Here is a 15884-nt window from a genome sequence, read left to right as displayed (position 1 = left end):
GCATGACACGTGTCGAGTCTATTAAGGTAATTCGGGACATGTCATGTCATATGGTTTTACCGTCGCTTTACATGGACGATAACGACTGTAATATTGTTCTACACTACAGATAACGACTGGAGTGTCGTTATCGTCCAATAGTTGCAGACAGCCAAAATACACCAAATGTAAAAAAAAAATAAAATCAACTAAAATATCATTTTATACTATATTCAACGATAAAAGTATCAATGTACACGACATTTCTAAAAATACATTTTTTTTCTTCAAATATAGGAGAGATTTCAATGTAAATGATATAAAAATCAATATTCTTGTTTAAATGCTCAAAATATTGAAGAAGATGAGTGAAGTAACAGATAACAAGAATTTATATTACTACAGGGAGAGCAAGACTATGATTTTTGGAGATGAAATGAGAAATTTAAATGGATTGAAAGGGGTATTTGGGTCTTTTTCATGGTGAGGGCATTTTAGACTTTTGATATTATTTGTTTATTGTATTTTGTAATTGAAGACTATTATACCAACAAATATTGAAATGAGATTATTTAACCAAATACATTGTTTGAATGTGTTTTTTAACAAATTCTCCCTAAATATTAATCCACTTTTATTCTCCAAATATTGTTCTTGTTTGGCCCTTATTTTATAAAAATGAAAATGAGTGGAATAGTATTTTTTTGAAAAATGAGTGGTTGAAAAAAAAAGGAAATTTTTTAAATTTATGTGTAATATTATTTTTTGAAAAATTGTGTGGTTGAAAATAAGAAAGAAAAAAATGAAAAGTAATGGAATAGAAATTAACGTGGGCCGGGACATTGTTTTCAGTGAACAATGGTTGAGCTTAGCCGAACCTATTCCGAAGGTGTTCGCTTTCTCACTTCTCTTCAAGCCGCTTGACACTTTCTTCCTGCTCTCTTTTTAGTTCTTTCCTCCATGAACATCGACAAGGTAACCAAAACTTTACAAGCTAATTTATATGTACTTATATACGTAACTAAGAGTCTTGAATGTCTAGAAGAATTGAAGTGAAAAGTGATTCCTTATTTTGGCGGTTTTATTTTCTTTAATTAAGTTCGATTTCTTGTTTATTTATCATTTTCTCGGCGAGAAAATGGTCATATCTGTCTTGTCTTAGCTGTTAAATATTGGTATATTGATTATTTGATTCTTCACATATCAATTAGAAACTGCACAGTAAATTAGCAAATTGAAAAAGAAAAAAAATTGAATAATGAAAAGGGTTATGCTAAATTGGGAATCCTATATTTGATTATTTGTACAGAATATGATAGGAGATACTTCTCAGATTGACAATGATGTTCAATTGGTTCTTGAGCTTTCTAAAGGAGACCCTTTCTTGGGTAAAAAGAAGGTAAGATTATGAATTTTATGGAGACTTTTTATTTATGCTCTAAAATTGTAATGAAGCAGCTATTATCCATTTAAAGGTTTTATTTTTTATTTTTTTCTTTTTTTCGTAACCTGATATCGCTTTTTAATTTTTGTTAGAAAGTACTAGAGGTTATGGGTTTTGATCCAGAAGGATCAATGAACATTAGGAGCTCCTTCACTCCTGATCAGTTAACCTCTTTCTTGAATATGATGCTTCAACGAGCAAGAATCATAAACTTAGACGAGGTAATCTTCCTTTCTAACTCTGCAAACTCATACCAAATTTGTGAACTTATGAAGTGGATGACAAAATATGGTACTAAAATATGCAAAGATTTTAGATTTAAGCTTCAAACTTGGGCAGCATCGTCATGTGATATTCGATTAGTTAACCATCCATGGAGGATGAAGGCTTGGTAGTTAAGTTCAATACTCTGCCAAGTCTTGCTTTTGATCTCATAAAGGTGGTTTACCTTTTCCATCTCTTTCTCGGGTGACAGAAATTTATCGTTCCATCCATGATCCCCGCGTCCAAACATCTCCCGTGTTAAATTTCATAGCATATCCATTAATTCCTAGCCAAACCTGGGGTAACCTGGTTCACCATTAGCACTATCAGCATTTTCAGAAAAGATATGAAAAAGGAAAAACTTTCTAAAAAGAGATGACAAAGTAGCAATTAATTGATATTTACAACTCTCTAACTTTCTAATTGACATTTTTTTCTCTTTCTTTATATGTGTGTTTTGTACTATATATTTTGTACAGCTTTTGGCAATATGGATGTATAACAGTGCATGTATGCATGTGACTTTAAAATATAGATACTGTGGACAATTGTTGAAGTTGAAGTTTGACTTACTACCATGTTGGCTGCCTTGACTAGTTTCTAGTTATTGTGGTTAAGACTTGATCATTTATGTTTAATAATTTGCAGAAACTACAAAGTCCAGATACATTATCAAATTATCATTATTGATTTCCTTTTTTTCCGTAGATAAATAATATCTCTCGAATTTCATCTTTTTGATTAGATGTATATGGCATATGCATGTATAACATTGCTCAAATAAGTGGATTTACACACAGAAACACATTGTGGACAACGGTTTCCCTGGTCCCCGGCATTTGGAACAATCCTGCACCTCCTAGTTGTTGACAATTGGGTTATAATTCATATTAGAACTAACACTGGACAGTGAATTTACAATGTTGCAGGTAGAACTTTACTTCAGTGAAGATGCCATTGATCTAGGGGGTTTTACCAGTCTGAGGAATGAGCTGGAAGCTCTAGATTTAATCCTTAAAGTCATTGACAAGGTGCTGTCCAGTGGCAAAGGAGCGACGATAAATGTACTGCAAAATCTGCGGGATGTGACTCTTGATAGGATCCATGAACTTGGAAAGAGCAATGGTGAAGAGACAAGAATTTTTAGAGATTCTAACAGTGACAAGGAAAAGTGTCTCTTAGAGTGGGGTGTGAAGAATGGTGTTAAGACAAAATTAGATATAGCTCGTAAGTAAGAATTGTGTAATGCCTCCCCTTCCTTTCTTCCCAGTAAAGTTTAGGGAATCAAGTTTTAGAAACAGTAAGGAGCTCCTTATAATAACTACGTTCTACGGAAAGAGGAAGTGAGAATGTTAACCTTGAAAATCTTTCTATTTTTAGTTTTCAAATTTTTCTCTCTTGGTTTATCTAGATGTTGAAGGAGCTGGAAGAGGGGCAGTAGCAAGAGAAGACTTAGAAGTTGGAGATATTGCTCTGGAGATTCCTCTATCTGTCATCATTTCAGAGGACATTTTGCATGAATCTGACATGGTATCTTATATTGCTTCATAAGCATAAGATTGATGCTAGACTTGCAATTTAGTTCTCTTGTATCTACTTTCTATTCTTTGAAATCAGCTCTTTAATATTATGCATGCATAAAAGAATACATATAGATATTACATATTTTTGTGTTCTGAGAGCAAGAGGACCACATGTTGAAAATTTGGGCCCTTTTAAGGTTGAAGAACAACTGTTTCTTCTTCAAAATTTCAAAATGTGCAGTATCCAGATAACTACAGGTTGATTTTTGAGATTCGTAGGCTGAAATTTGCACTTGCATAGGATTTAATAGACGTTGGAACCAATAATGGTTAATCCTCAATCAACGTTGGTTCCTCTGGGTGTTATTTCAAGGACATAGAGATATTTACTGTTATGTAGGAGAAAATATTTAAGTCTAACTAGGCAGATGATGATCTGTGTTAAAAGTGGACAATGTTCTATAGCATCTGAAGATACTTCGCCATAACATTTATTTATTTATTTTGGAACCAATCAGAAGTCCTTGTTTTTTCCCTGTTATTCTTTAAGTTAATCATATCATCTTTCCATTTCCTCTTGATGATTTACTAAGCTAGTAGGTATTCATGAGACTTCCCACTTCATATATTTTCCAATTTGTAGCCCCAAATTTCTACATGTTTAATATGGTGCATGAGATTAATCACATTTTATTGAAGGTAGTTCCCTATCTTGGAGCAAATTGATGGGATTTCAGCAGAGACAATGTTGCTATTGTGGAGCATGAAGGAGAAATACAACCAGGGTTCCAAATATAAGTTATATTTTGACACATTGCCAGAAGAATTTAACACTGGTATGTCTTGTCTGATTGCATACTGCCTATTTCTCTTTCTTCTTATCTTATTATCTTTGATTGGTTTTATGGTATGATTGGTGTCAACTCGTGATCACAGAACAATTGGCGGACATATATTAGGTTAAATTGGTTAAATCAGCTAGTTTATGGGCTTTAGAGTGGAATGGTTGAGGTGAAATTATGGTTGCTTAAAAGTGTTATGTGTTTTGATGTAGAATAGATTGAGTTTCAGCAGGAGAAATAGAATAGATGCAGAAGAGGAGGAGGACAGAGAAGACAGCAGAATTGCAGCGGAAGACAGGGAAAAGAAGAGGAAGAAGCGGAGAAGAAAAGAAAAAGAAAGGAAGAAGAAAGTACCAGAGAGAAGAACATGTGAGAGAGGGCAGTAAAGCCTGTTAATTTTCCATTTTGTCTGCCTTTCTTTCACTTTAAATACACCACTTATAGATAAAAGTTATGGGCTTGGGTCAGGCCCAAATACAAACCCAAATTTGAAAGTCCAAAATAATAAAACCCAAAAGTAATCAAATGGATGTCTTTGTCAACTCTCTCGGGATGGGAGGAAAACTCGGCTTTGTCGAGTGGACAAAACGCAAAAGGCTGTAGTCGATCTGATTCCCAAAATGTTCTAAATCAAGCTAAGGGGGATGATCTTTCTAATGAACCAAATATCGAAACTCAATGACGATATTCTTAGTTGCAAATTATCCCCTAGAATAGGATCTGACCAAGGTAAACTGGGTAAAGTACAATCTTGTTGACTCCTATAAAGCTCCACCGAATTTGGATCACGCTACTGAAGTCTCTCTCGGGGAATCCATGTACCATCAGAATCAAGTTGATTCACCCAACGAACAAGAAAGCACTGAATCTCTCCATCATCGATCAACACAATCTGTTCATCTAAAATAATATCAATTTTATATTTGTGTGCTGTGACAGATGGTATTCGAATATACATAAACAAAAGATTCAATGTTGGAACTCCCACGTAGAGATAGAAAATGATCAATCAAAGGGTTAAAATAACCTTTGTAAGCAACGAAGTCTTTAACAATTAAAATAGGGTGATGGTGATAATGTGATGAAAGATCATTGACATACGCATTTGGACCAACATGCTTTAGAATTTTAAAAGGACCAGCACTGTAGGCTTGAAATATAACATAATCCCCCATATTAAATTCAAAATTTCGCTTATGCAAATCAGTTTGAAGTTTATATAGTGTATTACTTGCTGCAAGTTGTTTATTGATCTCAATATGCAAGTTATGACGATGTGATACAACTACCTCAACTGACATGGACACATTAGCATATGGGGACATGGGGATAAGATCTAAAGTTTTCCTACTTTCATAACCATGAATGACTTTAAAGAAACTCATACTTATAGACCGATTCACAAAGTTGTTATATGTAATTTGCATTGTTGGGAGGATCAAATCCCAATTCCCAATATTTTTCTTGAAAATGGCATGATTACACAAATTATCAGTACCTTTGGGTTGAATAAGAGTATGACACACAACATTTAATTGAAAGGTATCGAGAACAAGGGGTACAATACCTAGATTAATAGGAAAACTCTGAATGCTATCTAAGAAGGTGTTCTCACTATCATCCAAGTCATCAAATTGTTCAAGTTTAAGTTCATAGATTTGATCCTCTAATTGCTCATCTATTATAATATTTCGTTTTTCAATAACTAAGGTTTGATTAGGACATTCAAAAGAGATGTGGCCAAAATCCTTACAGTTGAAGCACTGCAAGTGAGAAGAAACCTGTGAAATATTAGAAATTTTACCTTTATTTTCCAACACAGGAGGACCATTAGATAGGAAAGGTCTTTTGGTAGACTACAGAGAAGGCAGGAATGACGAGATTGGTGGGCAATGGTGATCGCAGTTTTTATATAGAGTTCTAATAAATAACTCATAATCTCGGGCTGAAGAGTAAGCGTGATCAACAAGAGTAGTGACGTCTCGAAGGAAAAGCTCACGCCTAAGTTCATTTCTAGACCTTATATAAATCTGCTCAAAGTAAGGGCCTCATTCTCAATGACATGACATTTTATTCGAAATTCCTCAAATTGAGCAATATACTCATTCACTAACCGATTCCTTTGTTTAAGTGAAGTCCATTGAGTAAAAATGTCAAAATCTAAGCAACCATTAAAAGTAGGAGTCTAATTTAATATCTCTAAAGAAACTCTCCTTATGACGAGGAAGGGAATGAGTACCGTGACGGTTATAGGCTCGTTTTCGCCCACAAACTTGATCCCTATCACTACGATCGTATCGAAAATACTTTTGATCTCCTCGTCGATGACAATAATGTCTATTATGGGATACTTCAGAATTATCAACGTCGATCGAATGAGGAATTTGCTTAAAATTGTTCAAATTAGCAGATTGGACCTTACTCTCTTCAAGAGTAGCAGACATATGGGTTTGGATAGCCGCTATTTGTCGGGAGAGTGCATCAAATTGTGAAGGATCCATGTTTAGGTAATGAAACTAGAAGTGACAAGATGACCATGCATGCACTGGATTAGCAGCTAAATGACGTGCAATAGAGAGATCAATGAACAATAAGTGTAAGCAATGGAAAATAACAACTTGAGCCCCCTTTTTTTAATTTTTAATTTTGGGATTAAATAAATCCAAATACGACAAGTTAATATTGCTTGTATATGTAAAATAGCAAAGCAAGGTTCAAATACTAGTGAAAACCTAATCACGTAAAATAAGTAAGGTGAAAGTGGAATTTAACAGAGTTAATGAGTCCAGTTACGTGAATTTAGGTAAAATTGGAATAACAGTAGCACACAAAAATATTGATGCAATTTTAAAACGAAACAGTAATCTAAACCAATAATAAATAAAAATAGTAACTTCCCTTTCGCTCATTGAAGTAGCTGTGCCAAATCAACCGGAATATAAAGAGGTGCCTGCAAAACGATGTTAGACAATACATTTTTATTTTTTTCACTTCTTTTTTATTTCGCTTTTCGCTTTTCTCTTTTCTTTTCTTTTTTTTTTCTCACTTTTTTTTTTCATTTCTCTTTTATTTTATTTTCTGTTCCCTTTTATTTTTTAAATTAAATTAATTTTTTTTTTAAATTTGCGAAATCAAACTAATTTACATATAAAGAAAACAGGGGCAATAACTGAGCCCAAATTACAAAACTGGGCCCAAATGCATGTATTAACAATGGAAGCCCAAGACTATGAAGTGGATCGTGTTTGTAGATACTGGGCCGTTGATTTTCAGCGTCGACAGGAGGTGGGCTGCTCGATTGGTGAAGATTATGGTGGGGAAAAAGCTGTCGGAGGTTGTATTTGTTAGATGGTGGTACAATTGTAGGTAACTGGGTGTGCGATAAGGGCAACCGGTGGCAGGGAAGGTGTGACAGCGTTTGGAGTGTGTGTGTATATATATATAAAACAGACCTTTGGTGAGTGCTGGGGGAGTTGCAAGGGCTATGTGTATGGGTATATAGTTTAGTTTATTCTCTTCACAAAATCTTGGTGGAAGTTATAGCAGATAGAGCAGTCGTTGTAGGAGTTGAGTATTTCTCCCAAGTTTAGCTTTGCTACCACTTTGATATAGAATAGATTAAGTTTCAGCAGAAGAAATAGAATAAATGCAGAAGAAGAAGAACAAGAAGAAGAAGAGGACAGAGAAGACAGTAGAATTGCAGCAGAAGACAGGGGGAAAGAAAGAGGAAGAAGTGAAGAAGAAAAGTAAAAGAAAGGAAGAAGAAAGTACCAGAGAGAAGCACATGTGAGGGAGGGCAGTAAAACCTGTTAATTTTCCATCTTGTCTGCCTTTCTTTCACTTCAAATACACCACTTATAGATAAAAGTTATGGGGTCAAGCCCAAATACAAACCCAAAAGTAATCAAATGGATGTCCTCATCATTTACAATTTACTTCAAGCGTATCAGCCCCTATTTGGTGTACATTAAAATTAGACTTTTAGGAATTGTTTGAGTCTCATTCTTCTAAAAGTTCATTTTTTCAAAATTCATTTTTATCCACACATTTTTTTATAAAATAATATTACATATGAACCTACAATTTTTCCTTAAATTTTAACCACACATTTTCCATTAACTTATTGTTCAAAATGCATTCTTCCCCCAGAAATGGTGCTCAAACAAGGCTTTAGTAAATTTCAGATTGTTTCTCAACAAACAAGCTACAGTACGGCTTTTTTGCATTCACAAATGTCCCAATATCCTCCATGTATAATAATGTATGATGCATTTCGTGAATGTGAAATATGGCAATATTTGTGCATAGTTCAACATATATTTCGTTATATTAATGTCCTTTTCCTTGAGATAAATCTAAAACTCCAACTACATCTCCCTACGGGTCAAAGCAGAAAAGAAACTTCAAATATTTTAATATTGAGTCCCTATCTCTTAGCACTTGTTTGAACCCATTTTCTCAACAAATCATTTTTTCAAAACTCATTTTCAATCACACATTCTCCAATAAAATAATTTTACACATAAATCGAAAACTTTTTCTTACTTTTTAACCAGATATTTTCCAAAAACAATCAGTATTCAATAATACATTTTTTCTCCAAAATGAGGCTCAAACAAGGGCTTAGAAAAATTTCATATTTATGTGTTTTTCAATAAATCAATACTTTTGAGCTTTGACACCTTTGCATATAAATTTTTTTGAACATGAGGAGTTTCCATATATAAAGAAAATTCAACACTAAGTTCATAGTGTTTTCTCAACTTAGTCTTACCTTTTACGTAAATATTTAACAATTAAAGAATGTCACAGATTATAGAATCCAAAATTTACTAAATGGGCACTTTATGTGTTGGCATTGAATACATGTTCTTCGTGTGTTAAAACTATTAAGAATAGGAAAAATTTACGACACGCCACATAGCATGTCGGACATGTGCTTGGACTGTGCGATAGTGTAGGTGTGCAATACTTGTTGGACATGGTCACACCACTTGAATAGGAGTATTCTTGGGTTTAGCGTAACTATAGGATTGTCTTGTTAATTATTTCCTTTTAATTACTCTAGGAGGGTAGGTGCGTATATCAAGCTCTTGTAACCTAGTTAACCAATATACAGAAAAATTTAGTTTTTGACTTCACATAGAATTACTTCAAACCAAATTCTTCTTCTCCAAATAAAACTTGAGGAGGACATCCATTTGATTACTTTTGGGTTTTATTATTTTGGACTTCTAAATTTGGGTATGTATTTGGGCCTGACCTTATGAGTGATGTATTTGAAGTAAAAGAAAGGCAGACAAGATGGAAATTAACAGGCATTACTGCCCTCTCTCACTTGTTCTTTTCTCTAGTACTTTCTTCTCCGCTTCTTCCTCTTCCTTTCCCTGTCTTCTGCTGTCTTCTCTGTCCTCTTCTTCTTCTTCTTCCTCTTCTTCTTCTTCTTCTTCCTCTTCTTCTTCCTCTTCCTCTTCCTCTTCCTCTTCCTCTTCCTCTTCCTCTTCTTCTTCTTCTTCTTCTTCTTCTTCTTCTTCTTCTGCTGAAAGTCAATCTATTCTACATCAGTAAAGTTTGTAAACCTTGCTGTTTGAAACATGGCTCTATAAATTTCTAACATACTTAATGTGGCTATTTGATTATGTATACAACACAGGTTTGAGCTTTGGTATTGATGCTGTCATGGCATTAGATGGAGCTTTGTTGTTAGAAGAGATTGTTCAAGCCAAAGAGGTTATAAAGCATTACTGTTTCAATCATAAGGATTCCATCTGTTTCATGTATCATTCAAGACAGATTGAGTTATATGATAAAAATCTTTGATTCATTAAGAAGATGCATGTACACTCTTTTTATTCTGCTGGTCGATTCCATTCTAAATTATGGGTTCGGACAGAATGTATGGAACTTAAGATAAAAGACGAGTAGCGTGTATTATGTTGAATATAATTACAAAAATCCATTTAGTAGAAAGAATTGAATATGTATACACACCTGGTGAGTGGATAGAAAAAGGACTTTTAGGCATGTGAACCCTGTTGAATATATTAAAATTACAAGAAATGGTGAAGGATTTCAGTCCTTTGCCTAAAGTTAAAGAAGAAGTAAGTAGGTTATCTTACATTCTAAGACGAGAGGTCATTAATTTGCCGGTCATGGAAATTTACATTTTATCAGCTGCTTTACTGAAGTGCCTTAAAGTGTGCATGTGTCTTGTTTAAATAGAATTAGAATTTGGATGAGGAAAGGAATGCGAAAAGATAGAAATGGTAAAGTCAAAAATTAGACTTTTAGGAATTGTTTGAGTCTCATTCTTCTAAAAGTTCATTTTTTCAAAATTCATTTTTATCCACACATTTTTTTATAAAATAATATTACATATGAACCTACAATTTTTCCTTAAATTTTAACCACACATTTTCCATTAACTTATTGTTCAAAATGCATTCTTCCCCCAGAAATGGTGCTCAAACAAGGCTTTAGTAAATTTCAGATTGTTTCTCAACAAACAAGCTACAGTACGGCTTTTTTGCATTCACAAATGTCCCAATATCCTCCATGTATAATAATGTATGATGCATTTCGTGAATGTGAAATATGGCAATATTTGTGCATAGTTCAACATATATTTCGTTATATTAATGTCCTTTTCCTTGAGATAAATCTAAAACTCCAACTACATCTCCCTACGGGTCAAAGCAGAAAAGAAACTTCAAATATTTTAATATTGAGTCCCTATCTCTTAGCACTTGTTTGAACCCATTTTCTCAACAAATCATTTTTTCAAAACTCATTTTCAATCACACATTCTCCAATAAAATAATTTTACACATAAATCGAAAACTTTTTCTTACTTTTTAACCAGATATTTTCCTAAAACAATCAGTATTCAATAATACATTTTTTCTCCAAAATGAGGCTCAAACAAGGGCTTAGAAAAATTTCATATTTATGTGTTTTTCAATAAATCAATACTTTTGAGCTTTGACACCTTTGCATATAAATTTTTTTGAACATGAGGAGTTTCCATATATAAAGAAAATTCAACACTAAGTTCATAGTGTTTTCTCAACTTAGTCTTACCTTTTACGTAAATATTTAACAATTAAAGAATGTCACAGATTATAGAATCCAAAATTTACTAAATGGGCACTTTATGTGTTGGCATTGAATACATGTTCTTCGTGTGTTAAAACTATTAAGAATAGGAAAAATTTACGACACGCCACATAGCATGTCGGACATGTGCTTGGACTGTGCGATAGTGTAGGTGTGCAATACTTGTTGGACATGGTCACACCACTTGAATAGGAGTATTCTTGGGTTTAGCGTAACTATAGGATTGTCTTGTTAATTATTTCCTTTTAATTACTCTAGGAGGGTAGGTGCGTATATCAAGCTCTTGTAACCTAGTTAACCAATATACAGAAAAATTTAGTTTTTGACTTCACATAGAATTACTTCAAACCAAATTCTTCTTCTCCAAATTAAACTTGAGGAGGACATCCATTTGATTACTTTTGGGTTTTATTATTTTGGACTTCTAAATTTGGGTATGTATTTGGGCCTGACCTTATGAGTGATGTATTTGAAGTAAAAGAAAGGCAGACAAGATGGAAATTAACAGGCATTACTGCCCTCTCTCACTTGTTCTTTTCTCTAGTACTTTCTTCTTCCTTTCTTTTACTTTTCTTCTCCGCTTCTTCCTCTTCCTTTCCCTGTCTTCTGCTGCAATTCTGCTGTCTTCTCTGTCCTCTTCTTCTTCTTCTTCTTCTTCTTCTTCTTCTTCTTCTTCTTCTTCTTCTTCTTCTTCTTCTTCTTCTTCTTCTTCTTCTGCTGAGAGTCAATCTATTCTACATCAGTAAAGTTTGTAAACCTTGCTGTTTGAAACATGGCTCTATAAATTTCTAACATACTTAATGTGGCTATTTGATTATGTATACAACACAGGTTTGAGCTTTGGTATTGATGCTGTCATGGCATTAGATGGAGCTTTGTTGTTAGAAGAGATTGTTCAAGCCAAAGAGGTTATAAAGCACTACTGTTTCAATCATAAGGATTCCATCTGTTTCATGTATCATTCAAGACAGATTGAGTTATATGATAAAAATCTTTGATTCATTAAGAAGATGCATGTACACTCTTTTTATTCTGCTGGTCGATTCCATTCTAAATTATGGGTTCGGACAGAATGTATGGAACTTAAGATAAAAGACGAGTAGCGTGTATTATGTTGAATATAATTACAAAAATCCATTTAGTAGAAAGAATTGAATATGTATACACACCTGGTGAGTGGATAGAAAAAGGACTTTTAGGCATGTGAACCCTGTTGAATATATTAAAATTACAAGAAATGGTGAAGGATTTCAGTCCTTTGCCTAAAGTTAAAGAAGAAGTAAGTAGGTTATCTTACATTCTAAGACGAGAGGTCATTAATTTGCCGGTCATGGAAATTTACATTTTATCAGCTGCTTTACTGAAGTGCCTTAAAGTGTGCATGTGTCTTGTTTAAATAGAATTAGAATTTGGATGAGGAAAGGAATGCGAAAAGATAGAAATGGTAAAGTCAAATAGGTTAGAATTGCTTTCCTCATGTAAAGCAGCACTTTTTCCTACTATTTAGCCCCTTTTTGTCATCCCCCCCCCCCCCCCCCCCCCCACCAAAAAAAAAAAAAAACTCTTTTTAATGGTTGTCAAACAGGGGCTTATATGTTCTAGAATTAAAATTTATAAAGATAAAATGATTTTTCCCAGTGTCACTTCCAAACACTATTGGTAGTATTTCATCATAATTTTCTGTAGTTCTGTTGAAACTCTTTGAAGGATGCATTCTCATAAAAAAGGACCAGACTTTGACGTGTTGGTCAGGATGGGTTTGATTTTTAGTATCACCTTTTAAGTTCTTTTCTGTTTTTATGTATTCAGAGATTGACATAACTACGTTTTGCTGCAGCATCTACGTATCCAATATGATGAGTTATTTCCTGCATTATGCGATTGCCATCCTGATGAATTTCCACGAGAGCTGTATACATGGGAGCAGTTCTTATGGGCTTGTGAGCTTTGGTACTCTAATAGCATGAAAGTTATGTTCAGTGATGGAAAACTGAGGACCTGCTTAATTCCTGTTGCTGGCTTTCTTAATCACTCGGTCTGCACTTAATTCGACGAACTTCTTTTGTTCTGTGTGTTGTGTGATTTATAGCTGCAATATTTCATAAGGCTCTTGCAAAATAGAGCAAGCACGATGCTAAACCTGATGAAAAGGTCTAAACATTTTGAGGATTGCACGCCCTCGGGGGAAAAAAAATTACAAAATGGAATGAAAAGATATCTCAATTAACTCAACTGCTGATGTAAATGCTATATACTGCAAATACAAATCATTAGGACAGAATCACATCACTACTTGCTATTTAATATGGTAGGCAGACATTATCATCGTGTTAAGACTGTATCCTTGTTATTTTTACCTCTCAACTAATTTGTTGCTTAGCTCATATTTGTTTTCCCCTCATTGATAGATGTGCCCGCACATAATGCACTATGGTCGAATTGATTCTACTACGAATTCTTTAAAATTTCCTTTGTCCAGACCATGCAATGCCGGAGAACAATGCTTTCTTAGTTATGGTAACTTCTCTAGTTCTCATTTGGTAACGTTCTACGGTTTCTTCACTCAAGGAGACAATCCCCACGATGTTATTTCACTTGGTACTGCTCTATATTATCCTCTCGTGTACTTAATCCTGATAATTTTGGAGGTTTGCATGTATATACATCAGTTGGATGTGCAACCCACCCCTGGATCTCGCTTAGTTCCATTTCGTCTATTGGTTCGTATCCGTTAATTTTACAAGTAATTATGTTTTGATTTCTGTTACAGATATTGATGTTCCACAAGATGAAGATTGTGAGGGCGGAGGGGCAGCTTGTGAATGGAACACTCACATGGTTCGAGGAACCTGGTTCTCAAAGAATCATGCGATCTTTAATTATGGGTTGCCACGACCTTTATTGAATCATCTTCGCAGAGCTCGGACTCCAACGTGGGAGTCAAATACTCTTGTAATTTTTTTAATGCTTATTCTTCAAATGTCTGTAAAGCTTTTTGGTTTCACTAGCTAGTGGCCATCTGCCTAATACATGTGTAAACATTTTGTTCTTAACTCCTCTATATGACCATTTGCAGACTCGGGAAAACTTAGAAATTGAACTAGAAGTCCTTGGAGACCTTTGCTCTACCTTTGAAGGTATGATGGAAGCCCTTGGCGAAGCAACACTGGATGACAGGTAACAACTGGCTGTATGTTACAGGATCAATCTTCGACCCTTGAAGAACATTTTGAAGAAATGTTCTTTCGTTTTGCAGGGAAACACCCATGTGGGATGTAAAGCTTGCATTGGAGTTCAAAGCTTTACAAAGGAGGATCGTCTCCTCAATTTTAACTTCATGTTACACGGGCAGCAAGTTATTAGAATTGGAGTTGCACAAACGTAGTGTAGCACAGCTATAATCTGGTGTGCTTAAAACCGATGAGTTTTTTATATACTCGTTTTTCTCTCCCTGAATTTCATCAACTTTAGTAAGTTTTGATGGTTGACTGTTGCTCTTGGCAAATTACCAGCGTCACTTATCTTCTTTGCGTGAAATTGTAGGCGAAGAAATCAGTTCATTTTTGTTTCTTGCCATGTGATGCAATCGGAAACTTTGACCCAGTCGACCATTTAGGAATTGGATGAATAATATCACTTTTCCATGTGGCTGTATCACCGTGATACTGATCTAAAACCCAGAATTCAGCACCCGAGTTGAGCTTTACAACTTGATGTCTATTAGACTACAATAAATTTGAAGTTGATCATACGAATTGTTTTGCCGTACACTCCATTCTATACACTGCTACATTTGCTGAACGTATCTATATCTTGTGCAATTCTACTGTATTTTGTTAAGTTTTGAGTTTTTTTTTTCTCTCTTCAACGTGTCCTAGTGGGATGGCCTCAATCTTGTTAATTGGTGCAAGACGTCCCGATTATACGAACTGTAACCAATCCGGCCTTAGCTTGTCAAACATGTCCTTGAGGTAATGGTAAAATTGTCAAGAAGGTTGTAAGTGCTAATAACATGAAAGATTGAGGATGTAAAATTTGTAAATGCTCTGTTTTTAAGAACGGGGACCAAGGTGCAACATGCAAATACATTTGGGGACCTCTGATGCTACTTTTCCTTTTTAACGTAAACAGTGAGAAGAGAGAAGTTTCTATAGTTGTACCATGTGCCGAGTAGATTGTACACTGATCAATTTCCAGGCTCTTTGCTCTGCTCAAATCTCAGAAGCGAACTGAAATCTACCCCCCTCTCCCTTCCCCCAACCCACCCACGACACACACAATTGCGATCCGCGATCTACTGATCAAAATATCAGTCGCCTCTACTGGCACTGTCATCGTCGCCGCCCAAGGAAGATACCCAGATCTGAGAATCTGAAACAAAGAACAACCAAACCCAGATGTCCTGTCTCGCTCTTTCACTCCAACCCAGTAATGGGCCCGACGTCCTCGTTCAGACCCGCGAATGGTTTCCGCCTTCCCGTGCTCTGATGGCAGTGTCCTCCTTCCGCCAAACCCGCCACTCTTTCTCCTCCAAAACCCACCACCCGACCTCCGCCGCCGTAAATTCCAGCACCACTAATTCCATCACTGCAGGTCCATCAGACTCGCTTGGTGATGATCCTTTAGCTGCCTCGTCTGGTCAGGTAATTGTTGGTGTTGAGTCACGTTATCGGGTTGTCTACCGCCTTGTTAACACTATTTATGTGCTTGCTATTG

General features: G+C 35.1%; 2 protein-coding genes across 4 annotated transcripts in view; both read left to right on the top strand.

Annotated features, from left to right (window-relative positions):
* Positions 1 to 826: 826 nt before the first annotated feature.
* LOC111368715 (fructose-bisphosphate aldolase-lysine N-methyltransferase, chloroplastic) lies at positions 827 to 14989 on the top strand. Of its 3 annotated transcripts, XM_022990136.1 has the most exons (13): positions 827 to 954; positions 1289 to 1378; positions 1516 to 1644; positions 2617 to 2914; positions 3099 to 3217; positions 3914 to 4046; positions 9706 to 9782; positions 13006 to 13203; positions 13577 to 13766; positions 13939 to 14120; positions 14245 to 14345; positions 14425 to 14573; positions 14712 to 14989. In XM_022990136.1, exons 1-12 carry the CDS (start codon positions 940 to 942, stop codon positions 14567 to 14569), a joined length of 1677 nt encoding a protein of 558 aa, XP_022845904.1. In that variant the 5' UTR covers positions 827 to 939; the 3' UTR covers positions 14570 to 14573; positions 14712 to 14989. The 3 variants fall into 3 exon arrangements, with proteins under 3 accessions (XP_022845904.1, XP_022845913.1, XP_022845897.1); XM_022990145.1 differs by having other exon boundaries at positions 13577 to 13685; positions 14425 to 14989; XM_022990129.1 differs by having other exon boundaries at positions 14425 to 14989.
* A 338-nt stretch (positions 14990 to 15327) lies between these two features.
* LOC111368706 overlaps positions 15328 to 15884 on the top strand; it is a 2387-nt gene continuing 1830 nt past the window's right edge. Inside the window, exon 1 of the mRNA XM_022990118.1 lies at positions 15328 to 15884. This exon is cut by the window's right edge and continues 1830 nt beyond it. Within this exon, the coding sequence (XP_022845886.1) occupies positions 15566 to 15884 (319 nt within the window). The 5' untranslated portion in view covers positions 15328 to 15565.

Source organism: Olea europaea, chromosome 2 (assembly GCF_002742605.1).
Source record: "Olea europaea var. sylvestris chromosome 2, O_europaea_v1, whole genome shotgun sequence".
Lineage (NCBI taxonomy): Eukaryota > Viridiplantae > Streptophyta > Magnoliopsida > Lamiales > Oleaceae > Olea > Olea europaea.
Note: the sequence above shows the minus strand (reverse complement) of the source record. Positions and strands in the feature narration are given on the sequence as shown.

Excerpts from the sequence above, each read along its gene's own strand:
- LOC111368715 (XM_022990136.1), top strand. Across the intron at positions 3,218-3,913 it reads TTTTGCATGAATCTGACATG|TTCCCTATCTTGGAGCAAAT; the intron begins GTATCTTATATT and ends TATTGAAGGTAG. Across the intron at positions 13,204-13,576 it reads CTGGCTTTCTTAATCACTCG|ATGTGCCCGCACATAATGCA; the intron begins GTCTGCACTTAA and ends CCTCATTGATAG.